We start from the raw sequence: 27,193 nt of genomic DNA, 5'->3' as shown, positions 1-27,193 counted from the left end.
AATATATTTATTATGTCGCTACGTGTCAGACTAATTGGCAGCGATTTGAGGAGCATGGTCACACTTAATTGTGTGTATTTTTTGCTGGTATTTTTAGAGTAGTGCGCGCTAAAAAAAAAACGTATGTAAAATTTTAAATGTGTATTTTATTTGTATTTTATAGTTTGTATGTGTGTTTGTATGTGTATATGCTTACAACTAATTGGCAAAAATCTTGAGAACAGATTGCGAGCCTAGTCAGCAGCAATGATATTGGCATAAATGTATAAGATAAAATATATATAATAAATATATACTCTGTATATTACTATGTGCAATCGTTGGCCCGCTGGCCGGGAATTCCCCGCAGCTCCTGGTTGAGAGTGCGCAGCAGTGGATGCTTACCGCAGCCGCAGCGACCACGGAAATCATCCAAATCCAGAGCCCAGACCATGCCCCCACCCAAACGCAAATTGCGTACAAATTGCGCCTTGCGTCGTATGTCGGCGACATCATCATATGAGACCCACTGATTGCCACTGTACGCATATGGGCCAATTCGTCCCTCCTCGTCACGCACCACACTCCAGCCGCCACCGCTGACCTTCTCGCATATTTCATAGTAAGCCAAGAAGCCACCGGCTCGGGTGAAGGTGCCCGCCTGACCAGGTCCAATGGACTTATCATTGAGCGAGCGAGCATTTGGATTCGCCAGCGAGAAGGACTGGCCGTAAAGTGGCATGCCCATGATAAGTTTGCTAGCCGGTGTGCCCTGATCCAGCCAATAGTGTATGCTAAAGTTGCCATTGAAATACGGATTCGAATCGCCCTCAACATAATACAGTGGCGCCACGTGACCCGTCTGCTTGTCCCAGTGTCCATGGAAGTCGTACGTCATCACGGCAATCCAGTCAAAGTAGCGGGCGAGCTTGGGCACATCATAGCCAGCATCGATGACCGTTTTACTCGGGGAAACGGCTGCGGAGAGGAGCAGGCCACGTGGCTTAAATGCCTCGGATAGCTCGCGGACGAGTGCGGCAAATCCTTGCTTCTCCGCTGCTGAGCCCTTGGTACAGTCCACCTGCCAGCACACCGGATACTCCCAGTCCAGATCCAAGCCTTCAAATCCATACTTCTCCACAAAAGTCAAAATGCTTTCGATGAAACGTGCCCGTGCCTGAGGATCGAGAACCAGGCGTGCATACTTGCTGCCCAGTGAATCATTCCAGCCACCAATGGCGACAGTTACTCGCAATCCCTTCTTCTTATATTCAACGACACGTTCGTAGAACCTATTGTCAATATCGGCCCAAGAATCGTGCGTCTTTATGGTCAGCGTATTGCTGTTGAGCACCGCAAAGCCGTAGACGATGTGGGTGCAGAGATTTTCATCGATATCCTCGGGCACATACTTGCCCTGACCGGGACGATACCATGCCCAGTTTGTGAAATAGCAAACCACCTTGTAATCCTCATTGCTACCCAGTGGTGGAGATGGTGTTGGTTTTGGACGTGTTATGGGGTTCTTGGGTGGCGTCCACGGTTTCTTTGTGGGCTTTGTTGGGGGTTTGGTGGGTGGTGCTGCCGTGCTGGTGGGCTTGGGCCGCTGCACTAGTGGTGCCTGGGTGGTTTTATCAGCTCGAACTGAGCAATGCGCATTGTTGGGCCAGTCGCAGAAGTTCTCGTTCCAATGCAGGCCAGCCGGACACCTGACGGAGTGAAAGATGTGGTTAAAAATTGGGGGAATCAAGTTAAAAAATTGATTGAAAAGTTAGCTAATTAGTAAGGCTTTGAAAGAGAGTTAATTAAATTGTTTGGCAAGAGAACTTAATGGATTATATGATAGAGAACATGGCTCATACCTTTGTTCGATTAGCTCGCCATATTGACATATATAGTACTTGTTGCAGTCACGATCGTGTGGTACATAATTGCGACCGTTGCAATCCGGCGGAGTTCCATAATCTGGCTTGGCTGGAGTACTTGCTATGAAGGTGGCTGCTGTTGCTGTGTTTATGGTGGGTTTGGTCGACGTCAAGTGGCCATTTTCGCCAGCAACTGCAAAATCACAGACAATAACAAGTTTAAATTTGAGTTTCAATTTCAGTTGCCACCTCACTTACTCATTGTTTTGTCGCGCGACTCCAGGGCACACTTGGGATGCGGTCCCGGATAATTGCGTAGTACTCGATTTATGGTCTTAAGCAACGGATACGATTCGCAGCCGCAGTCGTTCTTGAAATCGTCCAAGTCCAGGGCCCAGATCATCGCCCCACCCAGACCCATGGCACGCACATACTCGCTCTTGTGCCTTATCATGGGCGCATCATCGAAGGAGACCCACTGATCCCGCGAATAGGCATAGGGACCCATGCGACCCCTTGCATCTCGCACCACATTCCAGCCCCGTTTCTGAATATACGAGCAGATCTCGTAATACGCCAGGAATCCTCGGGCACGCGTTGCCTCGCCTGCCTCTCCGCCACCATAGGTGGGTGAATTTAGCTGAATGTCGCTGGTCTGGGCCAGTGAGAAGGATTGTCCATACATGGGCATGCCCATGATAATTTTCTTACGGTCCGCCCCACTGTCAAGCCAATAGTTGATCGAGAAGTTGGCATTGAAAGTATCGGTGCCCTCGGGATGATTATACATGGGCGCCACATGACCCGTCTTCTTATCCCACTGTCCATGGTAATCATAGGCCATCACCGCTATCCAATCAAAGTAGTTTGAGAGCTCCGGCACATCGTAGCCAGCATCGACGACCTTTTTATTCGGCGAGACGGCAGCGGAGAGCAGCAGACCCTTTGGCCTGAAAGCCAGCGAGAGTTCCCGAACCAAATCAGTGAATCCCTGCTTCTCATCGGCGGTGCCCTTATTGCAGTCCACCTGCCAGCACACCGGATACTCCCAGTCCAGGTCGAGGCCTTCGAATCCGTACTTCTCCATAAACTCCATCACGTGCCGAATGAATTTCGCTCGCGCTGCAGCACTTCGGACCAATCTGGCGTACTTGTCCCCAGCCGAGTCATTCCAGCCACCAATGGCCACCGTTACCTTCACACCCTTCTTTTTGTAGGCCACGACGCGCTCGTAGAACTTGTTGTCCAGGTCTGCCCAGGAGTCGTGTGGTTGTATGGTGAGCTTCTCACGATTGAGCACCGCAAATCCGTAGACAATGTGCGTGCAGAGATTTTCATCGATGTTCTCCGGCAGAAATTTGCCACCGCCCTGACGATACCACGCCCAGTTAGTGAAGTAGCAGACCACCTTGTACTCATTGGATTCAGGAGCTTCCATTTCAAAATCACCTTCTTCAATGTCGCCATTGGGATCAATCTCGTTTTCTTGTGAGTATTCGTACTCATTGCTCGCCTCCTGAGGGGTGGACTCTGCGGGCGGCGCAGCTACCACCACTTCCTCTTCCGTTTCCTCTACGGCTTCGCTTTCAACGTCTTCACCCTCGCTGCTTGCTTGGCCAGATGATCCTTGTGACTCTTGCTCGGCATCTACTTCAACTGAAGCAGTTCCCACTTCACCAGATATGGCTTGTTCCTCCACAGATTCCGCTTCTGCTGGGATGAGGCCAGCTGCAGTTGGTTTTAGTTTAATTTAAAGTTGAGTATTTTATGATGTTTATAGACTTACGTGTCGGCTCATAGCCGCTTGGTGGATCCTTTAGCACCGCATGAATCTCACGCAGCAACGGATGCACACCATCACCACAGCGATTGCGGAAGTCGTCTAGATCTAGTGCCCAGACCATGCCGCCACCCAAATCCAAGGCACGCACCAGCTGCGATTTCTTGCGTATCATTGCCGGATCATCGTAGGAAACCCATTGGGTGCCCTTGCGCGCATATGGACCCATCCGACCACGTTCATCCTGCACCACCTCCCAGCCCTGATGCTTGACACGTTCGCATATCTGCAAGGAATTGAAATAATAATCTTATATTCTTATGACTGGTCCCCTAAGCTGCTCTTTGTAGACTCACCTCGTAGTAGGCCAAGAAGCCCGCTGCTTTTGTGAATTCACCCGCCTGACCTGGTCCTGGTGCTTTGGCATTCAGACCATTGTTGTGGGCATTCTCAAGTGTAAAGGACTGACCATACAAGGGCATGCCCATCACAATCTTGCGGGAAGGAGCACCCTGATCTATCCAATAGTTGAGCGAGAAGTTCTGAAATTTATGAGGCAAAAATATAATAAATGAATTGCAAATTATTCGTTGTAGACTTACGGCATTGAAGTAATCGAAATCGTCATCGGGATGATGGTACAAGGGCGCCACATGACCTGTTTTCTTATCCCACTGCCCGTGGAAATCGTAGGTCATCACAGCAATCCAGTCAAAGTAGTCGGCGAGCTCAGGCACGTTGTATCCAGCATCGATGATCTTCTTGCTTGGCGAGACAGCAGTGGAGAGGAGCAGACCACGTGGCTTGAATGCCTCCGAAAGTTCCCGAACCCATGCAGTGAAAGCCTCCTTTTCATCGGGGAAGCCCTTGCTGCACTCTGTTTGCCAGCACACCGGATACTCCCAGTCCAAGTCGAGGCCCTCAAATCCGTATTTCTCAATAAAGTCCAAGGCATGTTTTATAAATTTGGCACGAGCCGCCGCATTTCTAACGAGGCGACTATACTTGTCACCCTGAGAATCGTTCCAGCCACCCAGAGCCAGACTCACCTTGACGCCCTTGCTCTTCAGTGCACTTACGCGCGTATAGAAATTGTTATCAATGTCCGCCCAGGAGTCGTGAGTGCGTATCGTGAGTTGCGAGTAATCCAAGACGGCGAAGCCATAGATGACATGGGTGCATAGATCCGTGTTGATGTCGTCGGGCGTATAGCGACCCAAGCCCTTGCGATACCACGCCCAGTTGGTAAAGTAGCAAACCACCTTGTAATAACCATCAAGTTGCTCCAATTGCGGTTTATCTGTGGGATAGGTGGGTCTGGGCGTCGTATTTGGTCGTTGTGTCGTTGGCGCCGGTTTCGCCACAGCTGGTGGCTTGGGATTGGATGTGGGTCTGGAGCCATCTCCTGGTGCAGCACCTTCTTCCTTGCACTGAGCCGCCACTGGCCAGTCACAATTGCCCAAGGCTTCGTTGTAGTGCAGTCCAGGTGGACAATCTGCACCCTGGAGACGATTCCACAGACAGAACAAATATTTGGTGCAATCACCCGGATATGGAACACGCTCCTCCCCATTGCAGGGATCCTCCTCACTGGACTTGGACTGCGCAATGCGTAAATATGTCTTGCTAGTGAGGCACTGCACATTCTGTGGCCAATCGCAGATCTTTCGGATGGCATCCCAGTGGAGTTCAGCGCCACATTCATTGGGCACAAGGACTCCATTCACACAGATGTAGTATTGGCCACAGTTCCTATGCGTATAGTATTCTCCCTCGTTGCAGCGTGAGGAATTGTGTGGACGTGGTCTCTTGGTGGTGGTGCGATGTGGCTTACGAGTTGTGATTGGTTGTGGTTTGCGACTGGGCTTGCCTGTGGTTGTGGTGCGTCTGGGTTTCTTAGTGGTGCTGCTGCTGCTGGTTGGTCGTCGTGAGGTGCTGGTTGATCGTCGTGTGGTGCCGGTTGGTCGTCGTGTGGTGCTGGTTGCTATGGTAGTGCGCTTGCTCGCAGTAGTCTGTTGGTTCTTCACCGCACACTGAGCGGAAGAAGGCCAATCACAGCCCTTGACCTCGTTATTCCAATGCAGACCACCCGGACAATGTTGCTGACGCAGCTCACCCGCCTGAACGCACTGGTAATATGCATTGCAGTTCTTTGTATCCGGATAGAATTCACCAGCCTCACAGCTGGAGGCTTGCACCACGGGATAAACTAACGCGGGCACTGGTATAGTGGTGTGTGGTGGTCTTGCTGTGGTTTTAGTGGGTGTCGGTCTGGGCTTCGGACGACTCGTAGTTGTAGTTTTAGGTGAAGTTGTTGTTGGTTTGGTCCACCAGGTGGGCGCTGTTGTGGTTGTTGTTGGATTGGTCCACCAGGCGGTAGTTGTTGTGGTGGATCTTTGAGTGGTTGAGCTGCTGATGGGTCTTCGAGTGGTTGACTTGCTCGTCTCGTCCCAGCTGGGCCAGGCAGTCGTTTGCTGATTATGATTATGATTATGATTACCACCCTGTGATCCATCACTACTGACCGTCGTCATCTCTGGTGGTTGTGGCGTAACTGGCTGTGGTGGACGCTCACAATTACTTCTCGTTGGCGGCTCCGAGTCCAGGCGACCCAATGCGCGATTGATAGCCTTTAATAGGGGATACGCTTCACTGCAGCAGCGATTTTGGAAGTCATCCAAGTCGACGGTCCAGGCGGCCACACCACCAAAATCATTGTTGACCGCATAACGTGCCTTGGCCTCGACACTGGCCGCATCCTCATAGCCCACCCACTGATCCCGGAACATGGCATATGGACCACTCTTGCGATCCGCATCTCGGCCCGTTTGCCACTTCTGTTTGCGGATGCGCTGACAGATCTCATAGTAGGACAGCATGCCGGGCTGTTTGGTCAGCTCGCCTGCCTCGCCGGGACCACTGGCTGGAGCACCCTCACCCAGCAATCTCTGACTGCTCTGCTCGAGCGTGAAGCTCTGCCCGTAGAAGGGTATACTCATTATTAACTTCTCGCGACGCGCGCCCATCTTCACCAGCAGTTGCATTGTGAAATCTGTGTTGTACTGCGGATACTTATCCTGCTGCCGTCCATAGAGCGGACTCACATGACCAGTTTGATGCTCCCATGGACCATGATAGTCATAGGTCATCACTGTCATATAGTCCACGATATCCGAAAGCGGGGCTAGCTCGTAGGCCTCGCTGATGATCTCCTTGTAGCCCGATATGGCCACACCCAGCTGCATCTTGGGATTTACTCGATTCAGCTGTGAGCGAATCTCGCGGAGTAGCTTGGTCAGATTGGGCCTATCGCTTGCCGGTCCCTTCGAGCAATCGCTATGCCAGCACTTGGGATAGTTCCAGTCCAGGTGTATGCCACTGAAGCCATGTCGCTGCAGAAAACCTGCCGCACTGGAGGCAAACACCTTGCGCTTGATCTCATCGCCAGCCAACCGCGAATACTTATCCCCATTCGAATCTGTCCAGCCGCCCATGGCAATCAGGACCGGGACACCCGAGGCAACAGCACGCTTATAATACTGGTTCTCAATATCCACCCAGGGATCAAATTCGCGTATGGTCAAATGATCCGGATCCAGTGAGGCAAAAGAATAGACAATAGCTGAGCACAGCTTGGGATCCAGTTGCTCGGGCACAAAATGACCATCGGCCTTGCGATAGAAGGCCCAATTGGACATGTAGCAGAGCACCTTGGATGACGTATTGTAGTTCTTCTTCCTCTCCGTTGTAGTCTTCAGCTGCGATAAGGCGCCATAGGCAGCGCCATTTGACGGGAGATTCGCTTGGGCTAGTGCTCCATAGAATTGCGGCTCCGTAAAGTTATCGAGCTCATCAATGCGCTCCAGTTGCTCAATGTCCACCGACTTCAGCAGTTGCTGATGTGGCGAGCCCGAGCGATAAGGTTGCGGCTGATAGTCATCATCTGAGCTAGGTGCTATAAAGGCAGCATATTTATCAGACACCGACCACGCATCCGGTTCTACGAGGTGACTGAACTTTCCCTGCTGCTCCTCCTCGGGCGCGTCGCGCACATAACTGGCTGGCGATGCTCCAAATTGTTCCGACTCCCCTTCACTCTCATTCATATAATCATCGTCATCGTCGCTGGGCTCTGCCTCGACGGAGTCCCGCACAAAGGAACGAAGTGGCGAAGATTCACGCAACTGGGCCACGTTCCGCTCATTGATGGTGGGCACACTCTCCACGGCGCTGCGCAGCGGCAGGAAGGTGTCCCCGAATGTGGGTCGTATGCTGAACCGACTCATTACAATCGGGTCCTCCTCGAGGGGCATGCTCTCTACGGCGGAACGCACAAAGGCTGGCTTGTAGCTGTACGCCTCATGCACCTCGGGCGCCTCGATGCGAATGTGCCCCGTTGTAGCTGTTGCCCACAGGCACAGCAACTGCAATGAGCACATAATGAGCTTTTATTTTAAGTACAAAATGTATTAGTACGAAATATTATTAGTACCATTAGTAAAATCTGAGCACAAAATATATAAATAAATTCCAAATTGTCTAAATGTAAAATATTTAAATAAATCTAAAACTGTATTTATGACATTTTCCTATTAGTGAAATCGCAATTCCATTGTCTAAATACAAAGCATTTTAATACATTTAAAATTGTATTTTTTAGACAAAATGTTTAACTGTAGAATAATACAAAATTATTGATGATAGAAAACGAAACTGTAAAATAAGAGAATTATTATTTTTTATTGAAAAAATTTAAATTTCATTTTGTTGCAAAATTATATTTGATCTGAATGCTTAACATTTTTATTCAAAGCTTTGCAAATTTCATATTCTTTCTGTATTATGGAAAGTCTTGATCCAATTTTGAGAACATTGTTTTGTTATTAGTTCTTACGTTTTCTATTTTACTTTTTGATATTACTACGAAATATGCAGATTTCGTATAGGAGTTTTAATTTTATTGTATCTAGCTAACATTTGATCGTGACGTGATGACCTCTCTACTAAAAGTAGCAGTAGTAGTATGCTATGATAGTAGTAGTATTAGTAGTAGTAGTATTAGTAGTAGTAGTAATAGTAGTAGTAGTAGTATTAGACTTGTGATTGGTTGACTTACCAGCAGCCCCATGAGCGTAGCTCTTCTACGCATGTTGAAAGCTTTCGCTTGTCCCCCTTTCACTTCTTCTATTTTGGCGCTTTTTTTTAGCTGCAAAAAAGAAACAAAATCATTTTGGTTTAAGTGGGTATGCCAAATATTTGATGTTGTTTTGGGTTTTGTTTACGTCATGGTATGAGTCTGCAGTGAGTTTAGCGCGAAAAACATTTTTCTTATTTGTTGCCTGCTGTTATACTTCCCATTGAATCAGCTTTGCATATGATTTATAAAGACAGCCAGTCGCACGCATTATCACGTCAGCTTTGTCCTCTCATATTATGTGCGGCACATTTAAATGAGTTAAGGCTGAGCTGCGTTTTCTTGGCTGACAAATTGGGAAGTAATTGTTCATTTTTTGTGTTGTGCGTGTTGTCCGGAACTTATTGAACTTAATGTCTTCTAGGCTTTTAATTAATTTGCCAGGCATGTCACGAAATCGACACAGGCCCACAAATGAAAAATAAAATTGCATTGGTTATAGATAAAAAAAATATAATGTGCATATTTGTACTTCTGGTTTGGTTTCTAAAATTGGCTTTCTTTCACACAGTTTTTTTTTTTTTTAAATATTGTTATAAATATGTTTTTAAGACATTTACCAAAGCGAAATTTTAATTGAATTTCATAAATCGGCTTGTTAACATTGAATTAATTTAAAGTGTTGTGTTTGAATTGGTCGTCATAAATTAGGTTGTGATTTTAATCTTCGCTGAATATTTTTAGCTCACAAGTTCCGTTGAGTAGGAGCTGTGACACATCCCTTGCATCTCAATAAACTTCATTTTATTACAATAATTAAGTGAATAAAATTTTCGAACACCAATCGAAAATGTAAAAAAAAAAAACAATTATTTGATGCTATCTTTCAACTTCAATTTAAAATGCTATGGGCGTTTTAATATAGAAAATATTTGTGAAGTATCTGAGATGTGTAAATAACACTGATTAATAATAGTAATAATAATAATAATAATAGGCATTGTGATTCATTAACATTTTTGTCAAGGTGTCTTCAGCTTGATGACCCACAAACGTTGCCTGTTTGTATTTTGGCTTATTCTTTGTTTCTCTTTCGCCGTTTCTAGTTTTTATATTTCTCATAGCTTTTGAATAATTATCTTCCTTTACAACTCTTCGGCCCATTTAAATTTGCGTAGCTTGCTCTGTTTTGCCAACATATTTTAAATATTTATATATATATATATATATTTGCTAATATGCAAATCCGTTTTCCGAATTAGGTTAAGAGCTTTTCGATGTTGACCGGTTTTCGCGGGATTTACTTTGTTCTGGTTGCGGTTAATGAACGATAATGAAATGCGACGTAATATGGACGACATTATGTATGGTAATCGAAAAGAAATGTAATTCCATTTGTGAAAAGATGTTGAACAAGTTTTGCGCTTAAATTTCATAAGCTGGCAGCAGCAAAGCAGGGCAGGTTTTCATTTGGGGTTCATTGAACGCCAAGAACATCACGCATTGATCCTGCTCCCAGTTCGCAAATTAAAGATGTGGCAAAACGAAAGATTGTGCATCAGTGAAAGGCAGCCACTAGAATTTATCTGCTTGCGTGGAACTTTCATCTTTTATTACAAACCAATTTAAATGCACATATATGTATAAAGAATTTTGTATTGAATGCACAAGCTCTTTTGCTTCTGCATAGTAGAGATATAGATAACTTTATATAAGGGTAACTTTGTTTTATACAATTATTTATGTATATGTTTTATATAATTATTTCTGAATTTTGTGCAGTTGTGCATTAAATACAGAATTGCTATTCAGTTTTAATGTTTGATTTACTAAAAAAAAGCTCTTAGAATGCAGATTTGTTAAAAAATCAAGAATCATGTAGAAATATTTTAATTTTTAAAATTAGTTACTTTTGATACAAGCAGTTTAATTTTTTATGTAGAAATATAAGCAAAACAATAAATGTGCATATCCGTGAATCAGTTTCATCCACATATAAAGTTTATTATATGCAAAGTTTTAGCATTTAATGTGCCACTATTAAAAATCCATAAGCCTGGCCACAAGCTGGGATTTGGGACAGTCTCTACTCAGCGAACACAAAGAATTCCTTATGCACTTCACGTACAGACACACAAAAATACCACTTCATATGCATTCTGATATCCATTTACTGTTGGAACAATCGACACAATAACACACAACAGCAGCAACAAAGGTTTACTTAAAGAAAGTATCCACGTTCTCACTTCACTTGACTCATCCATCCGCACTTACTTAACGGCTGTATGTATATATTCCAAAGGGGTGTAGCTATATTCCAATGGAGATTCACTCTTTCAATTCTATGTCGCGAGAACCTTTGCGCGTGCGCGCCCGAAACGAAACTGTTGCCGATCGCACTGGGGAGGCTCCTATTTATACGCAAACTAAGCGTGCTGCAAAAAAGAACCAAAAAGCGCCCGAAGAAACGTTCTAAAATGTTAAAGTGACAGGAGGGGTAAGCTGGCTTGAATTGTCGCAAGCCAAATACTCTTTCATTTCTTATTAAAGTCACATTTCACATTGAAAATGCGAAGAGACATTTAAATTCCATAAAAATATATTTAAAGTAAATGAAACAAATATTTTAAAATGATATAGAACTACTCGTTATACCATAATGAAGATATTTTAAAATCAATTCTCAGTTAAGTTCCACATCGTTTAGAAAAAGCGAAGAGACATTTGTATTCCACAAAAATTAAATTTTAATTACTGTGCTTTTAATAAGTTCATTTTTGAAAACAATTTTATTTGTGCTAATTAAAATGCAAAATTTTAACATGTGCTGCTCAGATCACTTAAACATTAACTTTATTCATTTTCATTTCAGATTTACACATTTCACCTCATTTTCAGTGTAATAATCTCATTGACACTCAATGACTGCAAAAAATCAAAAGACATTCAAATTGTTAGCATGTGTAACATATTCATACAAAAATCAAAACAAATCCGTTACCAGTTTCTGCCCTCTGCGTGTTTCTCCTCCGCCCGACCATTGTGAAGTTAATGCGCGAATGTGAGAATAAAAACAAAAAAAGCGACAACCGGTGAGTGAGAGACGCGATGTCTCATAAGTTACCGATGTCGACGTCCAACAGAAGCTGGTCCAGTTCTTCGGCAGTCTTGTCAAGCAAAATCAAGCAGCGTAATTAATTAGCTTCTTCTTCTTTTTCGATCTGCTGCCCGCATCTTTGATAAATGGGTTAGACTTTCTCAAACATAATATTAATTAGTTACTGAAGTACATTTCTCAATCATTTCATTGTTAACAATCTACTGATATTGGTAGCTCATTATATAGCAGATCTTTAATTTTTTGAATATTTGAATACTGCCATGAATTTCTATGTTATCTGTTTATAATTTATGATTTATTTGATTTTAATATTATTCTTAAATTTTGAATAATGCCTTTTGAATAGAAATTTCTAAACTATAAAAAAGTTAGTTGAAGAATTTCCACAAATAACTCACACTCACAATACACTTAAATTAAAGAGAGTGTAACTTTATTAAATATCTGAAGATCATAATAACATTAACGCATGAATATCACATTCTCAATAAGTTTAAAATTTAAAAGAGGCGCCAATTAAAGCAGAGCCGCTAAGGGTACTAAAAATTACCAAGACGCATGGGGCGATAGCTATTATCGTTTTACCACCACAATGCCATCCATCGCATCGCGTCTATCGATAGCTGCTAAGCAACCTGTGTGCAGCGGCTGGTAAACAAATATTGTTGAAAATTTATACAACGAAAACAGGCGTCCCGCGACAAAACCAATGACGACGGATGTCAAGCAGGTGTTAGCAAACTACTTGTGTAGCCAAGAGTAACACAAAACAGCCACTAGGGAAACTGCAGCTGTTTATTTATAGTAACATAATAACAACAACAATAAAAAAACCACCAACCACCCCCAGTTGTGAGCTGTGTGAGTAGGCGTCGCATAATTGGCAGAAACCGCAAGTGCAAGGATACGCGATTTACAGTTACAGTTACAGTTGTTGTTGTCGTCACAGGCCTATCGTCCCGTCAGAGTCAAGGTGAGCGCCGTGAGCGACCGCGTGACGTCTTCATTTTTGACATTTGCGTGTGTTATGAAATTACATTTATTGGCGGCTGTCCTCAAGAATCCAAAACAAAATTTGTGAAATTGATTTAACTTATCTTAGATTTTAGAAACAATAACAAAATGGAGCAAAGCGTAACTGCTTCTAACATTGCCACGGCTTCCACACCAGCGCCAGGCCCAACGACAGCGGCAAATTCAAAACGCGGCACGCAGCAGGGACGCAAAAAGTCTGGACCGAAATTTGAGTTATCCGAGGCACAAAAATCGGACATCAAGGAGGCATTTGATCTATTCGATAACGAGTGCACCGGCTACATTGAGGTCAAGGAACTGAAGGTTGCCATTCGTGCGCTGGGCTTTGAGCCAAAGAAGGAGGAAATCAAACGGATGATAGCGGAAATCGATAAGGACGGCAGCGGACGGATTGCGTTCAATGACTTTCTACACCTGATGACAATGAAAATGGCCGAAAAAGATACCAAAGAGGAGATTTTGAAGGCGTTCCGCTTGTTCGATGACGACGAAACGGGTAAAATTTCGTTTAAAAATTTAAAGCGCGTTGCACGCGAACTTGGTGAAACCCTGACGGACGAGGAGTTGCGCGAGATGATTGATGAGGCGGACCTGGACAACGATGGCGAAGTCAATCAGGAGGAGTTCCTGCGTATTATGAAGAAAACCAGCTTGTATTAATCAATTATATAATGGATTCCAATTGAATTCATAGTGTTAAGCTGCATTCACATTCACATTGTCTAATTTAAACCGTTATTTAATAAGTTTAAGTTTAAGCTTTTGTGTAGCTAATTTCTATTGCCAAGTTATTGCTACATTTGCTCAACTTGAGCTGCTTTTTATGTAAGTGTTAAGTGTGTTCCTTTCCATAATTGTAAAACATAAGCTAATGCACCGCCTGAATGTTCGCACAGTTATAATCTCAATGATGAATAAAACATCAGCTATTTAACGTTGTCAATTATTCCTGTCCTGTTATGCCTTCTGATAAATTTCCCACTCAATAATAACTTTGTCGAAAGTGTTGAACTAGTTGATGACGCTTACCGAAAATCGAAACAAAGGAATATTTGTTTGTGTTTGTCTTCGTAGATGACCCCACATTCCTTGAAAGCAGTTCGATAGAGTTAGTCCTTGCGATTGTAACGCATAATCTCATTCAAAATCCTGTAAGGATTTGGTCGATCTAGAGCCATTTAGCACACCGTCTTTGTGTGCCTAAAAGTATGCTCCATATTTTAAGAGCGCAAATCAACTAAGAACCGAAGAATATGATATAAAATGATCAAATTTAAAGATAAGCCGAAAAGTTCACACAGCTAATCGGTTATTGATAAGACGAAGATAAAATAATGTACATTTTTCTCTTTGCAATTGTTTATTATCTGCTTTTATTCATGTGAAAATTCTCTAAACATTTTAATACTTTGCCGACTTAAAAACTAAACAAAAAGACGGACCACATACAAAAACTTAAATTCGTCATACACATAATATAGTATTGGTTGATATACCGATAAATAAATGTATATATAAAAATATACACATTTATAGTGGGTACATCTAGGGAACTGGCGTACTAAACGAAGGGCGCATTAAAGTAGATTTTGCGTTTGCTCGGCAAGGGTTTGGTGCTCAGACCCGATCCTTCGATGAATTTCTCGAAGCTTGCTAAATTCTTTTTCATTTGCTTGGTCTTGGCGGGCTCGGGTTTTAGCAGCACCTCTGGCAACTGCTGCTCATTCTCATTCTCCTTTTGCTCTGCCTCCTCTTCCTGCTCGGGCTGCAGCTGAAACTCCTCATCCAGATTGTATTCGTCCGCTGCGGTAACTAAACACTCGTTATCCTCGCTAATCTCCTCCAGCATGCCATCACTTTGAGAGCTCTTCGGCGCCTCATTGTTTCTGCTATCGTACTCAGCATCCAGATTATACCAATCGAATTCGGCCTGAAGTGGAAGACCACTGCTGGCGTCGGCCAACTGGAGCAGTGATTTCGATGTGAGTGTTGTCGGCAAGCTCTTGGGCGTGGTGGGCGTCGTTGGTGAACTGGGCAAACTCATGCGCTTGTTAATCTCGGCCAGTATATTGGGTACATGCTTGCGCTTGTACTGCGAAGGCATCGTCTGCGCGTTGGAAGGTAGTTGTAGACGCAACTGCGTCTTGGGTGCCATTATTAAATAGTCAGCGGATTGCTTGGGCGCTATAATGGCCGCCACATTTGGTAGCTTTGGTATGTCGGCGAAAATCTCTTCGATTTCCTCAGTCTTGTGCGAGGCGGCATTATCCAAACAATTGCGATTCTGATTCAGTTCCGCATCCGTTGTCGTACTCGATTCGGGCGCCTTGTGGACAACGGCCACAATTTGCACGGATGTGACGCCCACCTCGGCAATGGAGCAGTAGTCCGGCTCACTGGTCGTTGTCGTTGAGACTGCACAATCGGCCTCATCCTCCAGCTGCTCCTCCAGTTGTTGCAGCGATTTCTTAAACTTGAGCAGATTCGCTGGCTTCGGGGGCAGAGCCGGCGGCAATTTGTGTGGCGTCTTGGTGGTGGCCAGGCTGGCATCCGCTGCAGCGGCTGCCATGTCCACATAGAGATTTGAGGCACGTTCGGAGCCAATGGGCTCGTACTCATTGCTATAGATGCTCTCGTAGTTGAGGGTATCACTTGGGACGGTAGTCGGGGCAGCAACGCTGGGATGATAGTGTGAGATCAATTGGTCGGATTGGGTTTCCTCCACATCCTCGTGCCGTGGCACGTGCACCATGCTGTTCTTTGTGGAGAAGTGCACACGCTTGCGTCCATTTGTGCCACTGCGTCCGCTCAGCGAGCTACGACGTGGCAGATTCGATGATGCTTTGGGCGCCAGCGAGGATTTGGGCGTTGGCGTTGTAGGTTCTCGCGATGTTTCCTCCATGGACTGCTGGAGTAGGATTTGATTGACACACTCCAGCACGGGATTGACGGCACCTTGGCCATAGTTTGGTTTGGCCACCGCTGGCGCTGTACTTAGCTCCTCCTGATCCGAGGCGCTGGCATACCAATCATCGGTGGTTGTCTCATAGATTTGCTTGGGTGACGCTTCCGAGAAATCGGCGCAGCGACGCTGCACAATTTTAATAGCGCCGCGCGACATCAGCTGCTGCTCCTGCTCCGGATCCAATTCATCGAAATCCTCGTCATCCTGCGTCGGCGAAAAAATGCCATCGTCCTCCTCCAGCTGTGCGGCCACGGAGGAAGCCGTCTTGCTGCTGCTGCGACTGGAGGAACTGTTGCGTCTACGCTGCTGCTGCTGCTGCTGCTGTTCGAGCTCCAAGCTGCTGTGCTCGGAGTAGTCACCATCCTGGAGCGCTGTTGCCTTCACGCCATGCATACGTTCCATGGCTCTGGCATAGTTGTGCAGCTGCTCGTAGCTGGTCTGCGAGTCCTCGCGACTGATGCTGCTCGTATTCTCCTCCGACTGCTGCTCCAGCGCTGCATCATCAATATGCATCGCCCGGGAGCGCATATAATCCCGGAACGTGCCCGCCGTTCGCTTGCTTGTGTAGCGCACACTGCGCCTCGCTCCATAAAACGACGATGAGACGGTGTCATCGCTGGAAGAGCCGTGCTCAGCTGCAACAAAGGGAAGACAATTAATACGATTGCAAAAGATTTGATGAAGGCAATTAGAAAATCACAGAAAATCAACTAATACAATTGGGGACTTATTAATAGTCTTGTAATAACTATCAGCTATTAAATTTTGTTTAATAATTTCATTTATTTTATATATTTTTACAAAAAAAAGGAGAATCGATAGCATTATCAGCAAACCTATTTTAAAACACTGATTAAAAAGAGTGAATAAATTCCCGTATTTTTAATTGAACTCAAATTTAGTTACGTATATTTATTATATATTATATTTGTATGATAGAATAAATATCCTATCCTTCACGCATATATTGTTGAGCTTTCATGATGATTCAGCTGAAGCGAAAGCATATTATCTATCAAGTTCAAATTCTATCATCATAAAAAAAACAGCAGTTTGTCTATGCAAATAATTTAAAGCAGTTCGTAAAAAAATACAACACTTAAATAAAACTTGATTATCTTGATTGTAAACTCTGAACACACGCAGAAGACAGATAAGTAAAATTTAAATCAATCTAGAAACATAAATCCCACTGCTGCCTTTGCAAAGTCCCAAACTCAAAAATAAGCATAGAATAAAGTAATCAAGAAAATAATTACAATAATTATTTCTGAGTCGTATTTTTGGGATTTCCCTGCCATTTCTCTTGCTAACTTTAAACACTTCAAATTGGAGAACTTTGTTTCTTCTTACCTTTGACGCTGATGCCCAACTCCTTGCCACAGGTCTGGGTGCCGCTGGCTCTCAGCTCAATGTCATAGAATTGCTTGCGGCAATTGTTGCATTGCAAAGCCTCGAGCACCAGGCACTCCTCCACGTGCTCCTCCTCGTCAGCATTTGGATCCTGATCGGCGACCATGCCCTCATCCCGCTGATGATCGACCAGACGCTTGCGCAGCGCACGATTCTGACGCAACAGACGACAGATCTCAGCATCCCGATCCAACAGACGCTGATTGACCGTCTTCATATCGTTCTTCAGCTTGGACTCGAAGCAGAGCAGCGATTTGACCACACAGGCCAGCTCCTCGCTGCGTCGCCGCTTCTCCTTGGCCAGTTCGCGATGCAGCTGCTTGTTCTGCTGATCATAGTTGGAGATCATTTGCAGCAGACGGCGACGCTGCAGTCGCTCCGGCGAGTTGGCTGCCGCTGGCACGACAGGTGCTCCCGACGAACTGGAGCCGGATGAGCTGCGTTGCACTTCGCTGCTGCTGCTGGCGCCGCTGCTATGCGTTTTTCTCGAGGATTGCGAGTTGTCTGAGTTCTGCAAGCGAAATCGAATAAATCAATTAGTTGTGATTGTTGCTCATGTGCAGCATATCGTTGATGCCTCAGCAGACCTTTGGATGTCCCAGCACATGAAAATGACCCCCGAATTTCCATTTGCCCACCATTGTTGTGGATTGTGCACTTTGCTTGGACAGCTCCAAATGACAACTGTCCCTGACACCTGTGGCTAACTGATAATGTGGTGCGATTCTCTTATCTGAGTGGGTTCTTATTCTCATGACGCACACTAACTATTCTGCTAGTCGCTAAGTGTAGTTATCTGGTATGTGTTTTGGGAAAATGCGATCGATGACTTGTAATAACTGAAATCAAATTTGACGAATAACATTATCTGCTCTTTTTTAAGCTGACATGTTTAAATTTTAAGCCTAATTTAGATCTTGAAGCTTCAAAAAGTACTCATTTAGAAGAGAAATTTATTTAAGAACGTGTATAGATTCTCTAACGATCTTCTACACTATTCAAATATAAGAATCATTTCAAAATTCTCAAAAAAAAAACTTGTAATACAAACTTGTACGATGTGGAATATAAGAAAGTGGTGAATTTTTTAAATATCCCTACGAGTATGCTATAAAAACTCAAATTGGCTATAAAATATATGAGAATATTCTTTTTTATTTATTTTATTGAGCATCGAATGGAAGTGACTGTGTTCTTTAATTGAATACAATCCTTTTTCCTAGGTTTGCTAGATTTTTCACTTTCAATAAATGTCTATATTCACGTTCAGTTTGGTTGCCTGGTTAAACCTTGACCTAAATATTATAATAGACCCCAATTAGCCTATCATCAATCAATGGTGTTTAGCTTTTAAAGAGCATTCAGTTGTGCACAAACCACAAACAGCTTTGGCGTGTGTTCTATCTTATCAACTGTTTGGGCTTATTGTCAAACAAATAATAAAAGTGTCCGAAGCGTATTTAATGTATCCGTCAATGAGTTTAGATTTATGACGTTTTGTTGTTTTGCAAAAATCCGAATCATACACCACATGCCACTTGCCACATGCCAAGCCACCCCCATCGAAGGCCATTGGCACAGTCAGTTGGCATCTGCGTGCTATTGACCAACTATGGAAATTGTGACAGCAGCTGTACAGCTCCGATGATGACACGTTCCAACAGATACAGATTCTTGGACAGCGTGAGCTCAAAAAATTCGAAACATGCGACAAGCAATTCGCGATTCGCTTATGGGCGATGAAAAAGAACAAAATTAAAAGACAAAACAATTGGTGCCAAGGCGAATTGGCCAGCGCATTAGACAATGGGCTTATCACCACAATTAGAAAGCTAAGAAAGCAATCACGGCCAGCCAACTATCTATCTATCAGCTGACTTAAACATTTCGCTGATAAGCAAAGCCCAGCCGCGTGCTCGTGCCGCGTGCTGATAAAAACTCATTTTTGGCAACGTTGCACGCTCTGAAGTATTTTAACTGCATGTTGTATCTTTAAGATGCAGACTAAGTGCTGACTAAGTAGTTGTTTGTTGTGGCTTTGCTTTGTTGCAAAAATGATGTACAAAGTAAAAGATTACTGCAAACTCTGGGTTAGTCACAAGGCTACACTAAATATGTGAAAGTGTATACATTTATAAATGTAAATATGGCTGAGTTAGTTTATCAGTGTCTAAAAATACGTATATTAAATTCACTTCGCTACAGTGCAAATTGTTTGATCATGAATTCTGTATCTAATCACTACTTAAATATAACCAAAGAAAATCTTCTTTGTGCTCTTCAAATATTGAATGAAGAATCCAAGTATCGTATGATATATCAGTCTTGGAGATAGCCCAAAATATATAGTGTGTCACATATATCTTTAAATATAGCTGAATTACTTCTATCAATATCTAAAAATAACTGCATTAAATTCACTTCGCCACAGTGTAAATTGATTGATAAAGTATTCTGTATCTAATCACATCTTAAATATAACTAAATAAAATCTACTTGATTGTTTACTTGTTTGCTACTTGAGATGTTTGTTCTTTGTAAATATTCTTGTGTATCTTTTATATCCTTTTCCTACAATATATAGATATAATAAAAAACCTCTGACATAGCCAACGAAAGTCTTATTCAAATTGTAAATATAAAATATTTAAGCAAACAAATCTTTATATTTGCAAACTAATTGTTGTAGGGAACTTTGAAATGTTAGCTTTATTATTATTGTGGCAGTCAACCAAGTAGCTTATTTAGCACTCCCACTTCCTATTCCTTGAATTACTTACATGCTCTGCACTCTGCTTTTGCAGTCTCGCACCGAATCCAAGTTTCTTATATGCAGGCGTATGTCCAGCTGCTTGTGTATTGAAGTGTGACTCCAAACTGGGCTCCGGCAGTTTCTGGTAATGTTGCAGCGTTGCCGCACCCGTTGTGGACTTGGAGCGCATATTTAGTTCGTTGTTGTTAGTATTGGAGTTGTTGTTGTTAGGGCTGGAGGATTTAACTTTCACGGCCTCATAGAACTCGCCGTCGCCGTGACTGCGATAGCTGCCTTGTAGACAGCTGAAGCTGCCCCAATCCGTTTGCAGATTGCTATATAGAGGACTGTTCTCCGCCGATGATTTGTCCTTCTCCGTTGGCGATTTACCGCCGCCGCTGCCCTGGCACTTGAGTGTATCGTAGCCGTTGAGCAATTCGCTCTTGATGAACTTCTCGATGAACTGGCTGGGTGACTTGGCGCTCAGATTGGCAAAGAACTTGCCGCCCGTATCGCTGAGGCTGCTCGTCGAACGTCGATGTTGCTGTTGTTGTTGTTGTTGTTGTTGTTGCTGCTGCTGTTGTTGCTTCTGAGTCTTATGTGGCAGACTGTTGCTCTTCTTCTGGCCACTGCTGCTCTCATCCGGGGATGTCGTTTGTTCCGCTGTCGTTGTTTGTGGCAGGCCATAGATCTGGGAGCTGCTTAACAGACTAAACATATTGTTTTTGTTGCTTTTGTTTTGTTTTTTTTTTTTTGGGACTGCTGCTGGCTGGCTAGTTTTGCTATTAGACGCTCATTAACGGCAACTTCATGGCTTGCGATGTTGGCTTGAAAAAAGCACTGAAATGAGCAAAAGAAAGAGTGAAAAGATTAGCTAACTTATATACATGCCGAGCATATCTAAAAATAATTCAATTATAATGTGTGCAACGATCGTGCAATACAAATTCCTTTGCATTATTAGTTATGCTCAACTAAGTGGATAGATAGTTACATATGTATCTCGGAGATAAACATGTGTATGTGTTATAACCAAGTCAATTAGCTACCTATAATGTGTCAACTGTTTGATATGTGGCAATCATGAAATTGTCACAGCAATTTGACATATTTATCGCATTACTTTTACCCACGTCCACAATGTGGAGATATTTCACGGGTTTTCGATTGATTTGTTAACTTGATGTTATTATCAATAAGCATGCCAGTTGTTTGCATAGATGAGAATATATTTTAAGGCATTTATTATTTCTTTATTAAATGTTGAATATAGGCACATCAGATAATAATTTGTTCGTTAGTTGCAGGTGTATCTTATCCGACAGATACAAGACTGGCATAAATATGATTAAGATTAAATAAATAATTGATAACAGACGTTTTGGTATTTGTATTTATTGGGTTTATTCAGAACATGTTGTTATCATTTATCATTTTATGCCAACAATCTGTCGCAAAATTAATAAATATTAATGAAAAATAAGTATTTATGATGCCTCATATTGATTTGCTAGTATTCTGATAAATGATGTAAGATACTGACTTAAATTCAGCCAAATCATCGTAGAAAGACAAACTTCAACTCTCAAATACCCTATGAATTTGTTTTAATCCCACTTTGCTTAATTTAAAGTCCATTGCTATTTGAATTTTCTTATCAATTATCAATTTGCAGCTTTCGCTTTGGTCTTTTGTTGTCGGAGTCAACATTAATTTGTAACAATAGCTCATTTATTTATTAATTTCTGAACAAACAAGCCGAAAAATTTGTTTCATTGTCGACGACAAGGTGGGATTTTCTGGTTGCTACCAAAAAAAAAAAGCAACGAAAAAAAAGAAGTTGTTTATTGTGTGTTTATTTGATAGATGTTGTATGTAGCAGGCCGGAGGCTCTTTGTTGTAAGCGTAACCTTGAAATGTGAGTTTGAGTTAAATTATATGTGGCACCTCAAGCGAAGGTTCTTGTAGTAAACTTTTATGGCCCCGATTTATCGTTGCAGTGCTTGCAAGCCATAAACATAATTAGATTTGTAACAAGTTCAAAAGTGTTATAATCAATAATAATAGTTATAAATATAGACTGGCTCCCTCTAATCTTGTATTATTGAGCAATTGCTTAAATAACAATAACTGTCGCTCTTCTTTTTGGCTACTCAATTTTTGAGGGTTTGTTACGCTACCATAACAAATTTATGAACTGTAAAGTAAGGCAATTAAAAATCGCCAAGAAAATGCTCAGCAAGCGCAACGACGACGACGACGACGACGCCGACGTCGACATCAGCGTCAGCGTGAGCTTCGACTGCGACTGCGACGCTGCGCATGCTCACTCATTGAAGTTGGCAGCGGAGTCGCTTTTCCTTTTCTGCGCGTGCTTGAAGCCAATTAAAAGCAAAGCAATGACGATGATGATGACGATAATGATAATGCAATGCAAAAGAAATTCAACAAAATGTAATATCAGAAATCATTTCCAAATTCAAAGTATCATAAGTAACAATATATTTGATTTTGTTATTATCTTTTTTATGTTTGTTTCAAATGTTTTGAGTGTTAGAAAGTTGGGTATAATTTTTTTCACAAAATCATGCTGTTAATCATAATTTTATATGTTCAAATGAAATCCTCTTCGACTGAAACTGATAGCCAGTGTCTTTTGATATGCGAGACGAGTTTCAGACGCAGGTTGGAATATTCTATTTAGAAAGTTGCCGATATATGAATGATTAAAAAATATTTTTTTAAAACAAATATTGACTAGTCATTAAGTACTAAAGAATTGCACTTTCTCATAAGATCTTTAGATAGAAAGAAGCATAAAAAGAATTACATTTCTAAGATTACTTATGTTGAATATTTCTCTTAAGAAAGTCGTATATTAACAGGTATCCACTTGTAATAAAATCTGCATTTAAGTAAACTTTTTGTTGAGAACCCTTAAAAAAAATAGTTAATTTTCCTAATTGGGTTTATGTTAATTTCAGCATTTGGCTTACAACAAATTTCCATTTGCTACCATTTTAAGCAAAGAATTATGCATAATTTATTCGAAGTTTATCTTAGCCAGAGATCGTTTATTATAAATACAAGTTGGTTGGACAGTTTTGTGTGATTGTGAATAGGCAAGCTCACATATTAACTTGAGGCTCTCAATTATCGCATTTTTAAATCGCAATATGACCATAGACTGGACAGTTTTTGCACGGGTCGGGGGTCCATCTAATCATTTGTCTAACTGGAATTTACCATATTTGTGTAGACAATATTTATGCCACAATAATCGAACAAATAGATTCAACATACGGTTGCAAAGATTTATTAGAAATGCGAGCGCTGACTGACAGGCAAAGCGATCAACTAACCGGCCATGCGAGCCAGTCTAAACAAATTGTCTTAATTGGCTAAGACGAATGAGTTGGCCAGCCTTTTTAGGCTCGAAACGCTGCGACGCCAAATTGCCGACGGCGACGACAAAATGTTTGTTTGTTCCATGCTCTAATCAAATTTTGTGTTTACCAAAACGGATTTCGGGTGACTGACTGGAGGTAAAAACGTTTGCATTGAAATATTAAAATCTCTTTAATGCCACAAATCTGCCGGATTTGCACAAAGTAAATATTGCACCAGCTACGCCTCCTCGACTACTTACTAACTGAAGTGAGCACTAAGCCCAAACATTTGTTCAAGATTAGCTTTGGCTTTGACTACTACTACTACTACGGCAATATAAACAGGTACGGCGAACTGAGTCTGGGTTTTACCGTACAGGTATTTCAGTAATTCTGTAATCTGTGACCACCTACAGGCGAGCCTGAAACTGAGTTGCATCCAGCTGCGTTTGATAAAAAGTGAAAGGCTAATGGCCAGAGGCGATGCCTTAAGGATAGGGGCTTATTGTCACCATGCGGGACGTGGACGTGCCAACGCTTGACAGCTTCGTCTAAGCCGCTTCGGGGGTGGTTGTGGAGTGCTACAGTTTTCCAAATTCAAAATCGTTCGCCTTGGGTGGCGTCTGACGTAGACCGAAGAAACCGACAAATTTCAATTGCAACAACCAAAGCCCGCTTGTGGTCTTTGTCTCCGTCCGAAATAAATCAAAAAACGCAAAAATATTTGAGCGTAGCAGGAGCAGGTCTAACAACAAAGAGACCGAATGCCAGCATTGCATAAATATGGACACAAAAGGACCCAAAGAAATCAAGAAAAGAAGAAAACCGAAAACCAACGATGATGATAACACTCCAATGTGCGCACAAACTACCTGAGTTGTAAATAAGTGTGTATATAGATATATATGTATATACATACATATATAAGTGTTTGTATTTACTTGGAAGTAGTCTTGGTAGTTTCTAGCCTGGTCACAAGCACACACACACACACACATTGGCAGCAGGTACCTAGTTATACCTAGTCAAATTTCAAGGTTTGACACTTTGATGTGTTGGCATTAATTAGTGACCATTGATGTTGGGAATTACAAAAAAATGAAGCAAACTCAATGAAATCCTAGTCACACAGCCTCGGGTCAAAATGTAAATGAGGCAAGCAGCAGCAGCAGCGGCAGCAGCACACAGTCTGTAATCAAAGTCAACGATCGCAGACTCTAATGATCCCAAACGAATGAAACTCACCAGGCACAACAAAAGAAAAACAACACAACACAAAACTCCGTATGCGGGAGTGACCCCCTCTATATAGATATATACATACTCTATACTTATATGTACAAGAATACTTAAAAGAAACTTTGAATGTTCTCGAAATGATGCAATGAACGGTAAATGCTATGAAAATGGGTCAAGCATAGATGGCAATTAAATTGTCAGCTTTTCAAGACATTCATCGATCTTTATGTGAAAACGAAGGGGGCGCTCGAAATGCGGCAGGAAAATGCGCTAACAAATTGTCAGTGGGTCTGACAGTTCTGACCTGATTTTCTGGGGCAAGCCGAAAAGAAAACTGACAAAAAAAAACCAAAAAAAAAAAAAACATAATCACGTCGAGTGACAAAGCTGAAAGAAAAATAGAAATACAAAAACGTCTTTTTCTAGACCTTCCATCATCTTGCATAACGGTTTATTGCCCCGAGACCCACTGAGCGACTGACCGCTGAGTTTGCCCGAAATACACTCGTCGTCCCACTGGGAAAACTCATAAAACTCAAGTGTGCAAAAGGTACTGACGACTATCCATAGGCATAAGTTGAGAAAGAGAGAGCAACTTTAAACAACTTCGATATTATTTTTTTTTTACAGTTGACACGTGCAGCGATCGGCACAAAACTATTGACAAACTGATTGACTGATTGACGAGCGTTCGCAAAGTGTGAATGCGTTTGTAAAACTACCTGTCACAGAGACAGAGACAGGTAAATATCGCCAAGCATAATCGACATACGAAGAGACCAGGAGAGACCCACGCCGACAAACGCTATTCAAATTACTTTCATTCAAGCCGCAAGACTTGTGAATGCTTGCCGCTTGATTGATTAGCCCAAGAGAGCTGAGTGTGACGCGTGTTCGCACTGGGCGGGTACCATATATGTTAAGATGCCAGCCAGGCCAACCACGCGACTTCCGCATGTCTCCAGATCTGCTATCTCAGAGGCATAACTAAACTTGCCCGATGATACGTCTTGGTATAAGATCTTGGCGTTTACTACTTGATATGTAATTCTTTTCATTCTAAATCAACATCTTTAGAACATTACTTTCCATGCCTTTTACAGTTGCTTTGGAGATGAGAATGCAAAGAAATCTTTCGAGATAAGGGGAACAAGGTTAGGCTAGGTTAGCTTCGGGCGGCCATCGGGGCGAAGTAGCCTCCGTCGACATACTTGAGCCATGTCGGCTCATTGTGCATCGCAATGGACTTTGTCCCCTTTCGAGCATTAAACTTCAAGAAAATTCAAATTTCATCCAGCCCGCAGATTGGATGAGCTATGATGAGCTGATAACGGATACAATATAGATGCGCACTGGGTAAAGACGATCGTTGTAAACCCATCGAAAGCCAGAACTTACAAATGCCTACTGTGTTTCTATCACATCAATCTGATGCAAATTCGGACAACTCAAGTTAAATGCTTGTGTCCTGAATTCTATATTTAAAAATAGGAAATTTCTTTTCAAGCGCTTTCATCCCTTTTTGAGCAACTTTCTTTTGCCCACTGAGGGATAGCCATAGAAACGAAAGTTGAATGCATTGTGGCGTTACAAATTTCACCAATTTCGTGTAGTGTAAAGTTTACGAGCTGTTAGCTGCATTAAAACTACGAAAACTCAGCCCAAAAACATGCGATACAAATACTTTTAAAAAAAAAAGTTAAAATGCAAATAAGTTGCGCACACGTCGGCTAATTTGTTGTAAAAAAAAAGAGAGAAAAACAAAAACAAAAACAAATAAAAGAGCGCAAGATTTCGTTGCTAGCAATTTTTAATAGCAGGCGAATTAATGATTTTCAAAAATGCAAATTAATTTTTGAATTAACAAAATCGGTTGAAAGAAAACAGACAAACTGACAACAGTTCAGTCAAAATGCCCGCCAGATCTCAAATACGAAAACTTGATCTACAACATTTTTTTTTCCTATACGCCTCCTGACCAACTAATTGTTAATTTCTTGGCTAAGAAAAAATATCTGTTATACGCAACATATTTTTGTTATAAAGTGTTTGGCTTGGAAGCGACGCCGACGACGAGGTACGTTGACCTTTTAATTTAATTAAAGCCCAAGAACGTTGCGAAAACAGCAACGGGTATTATGCGCATTTTGTTTCGTTCTTCCCTTTTTCTAATCCAATTAAAGAGCATTGCGGTAACCTTACAAAACTTGGCCATTTTGGCATGTTGGCTAAAAGTACATAACTGCAAATCAAAATACGGCTGGCAATACAGAAATTGCCGAGTCATCGCACTGAAAATTGGAGCTATCTTGCACGGAATGTAATTGATATGCTTTGGCCAAAGAATTAATGGATTTTATTTTGGCAGAAGGCTGTTTATTATTCGACTTTCAAAGCGAGAATTAGAAGTTTCTTATTATTATAATTAAAAATTGTAGACTGCCAAAAAAATACAATGTAATTAATATCATTTGTATCACACACTTTATCTTTAGTGTTAAATATTAAAAAAAATATT

General features: G+C 42.3%; 2 protein-coding genes across 3 annotated transcripts; one reads left to right on the top strand and one right to left on the bottom strand.

The window, feature by feature from the left end:
- Positions 1-307: 307 nt before the first annotated feature.
- On the bottom strand, positions 308-25,912 carry LOC6562836 (probable chitinase 10). The gene is given in 12 exon segments (XM_043214390.1): positions 308-1,688; positions 1,842-2,037; positions 2,103-3,551; positions 3,631-3,910; positions 3,981-4,166; positions 4,227-8,048; positions 14,485-15,800; positions 15,898-15,983; positions 16,037-16,517; positions 17,236-17,806; positions 20,076-20,568; positions 25,887-25,912. Coding segments are annotated over 12 exon segments (10,287 nt in total).
- Positions 12,498-13,863, top strand: LOC6561825 (caltractin). 2 transcript variants are annotated; one of them, XM_032735892.1, is made up of 2 exons: positions 12,498-12,855; positions 12,985-13,863. In XM_032735892.1, exon 2 carries the CDS (start codon positions 13,005-13,007, stop codon positions 13,575-13,577), a length of 573 nt encoding a protein of 190 aa, XP_032591783.1. In that variant the 5' UTR covers positions 12,498-12,855; positions 12,985-13,004; the 3' UTR covers positions 13,578-13,863. The 2 variants fall into 2 exon arrangements, with proteins under 2 accessions (XP_032591783.1, XP_001988088.1); XM_001988052.3 differs by having other exon boundaries at positions 12,537-12,855; positions 12,992-13,863.
- Positions 25,913-27,193: the final 1,281 nt, after the last annotated feature.

The sequence above is a fragment of the Drosophila grimshawi genome, unplaced genomic scaffold (genome assembly GCF_018153295.1).
Source record: "Drosophila grimshawi isolate 15287-2541.00 unplaced genomic scaffold, ASM1815329v1 contig_1377, whole genome shotgun sequence".
Classification (NCBI taxonomy): Eukaryota; Metazoa; Arthropoda; class Insecta; order Diptera; family Drosophilidae; genus Drosophila; species Drosophila grimshawi.
The sequence above is the reverse complement of the archived record's forward strand: the minus strand, read 5'-3'. Positions and strand labels throughout refer to the sequence as shown.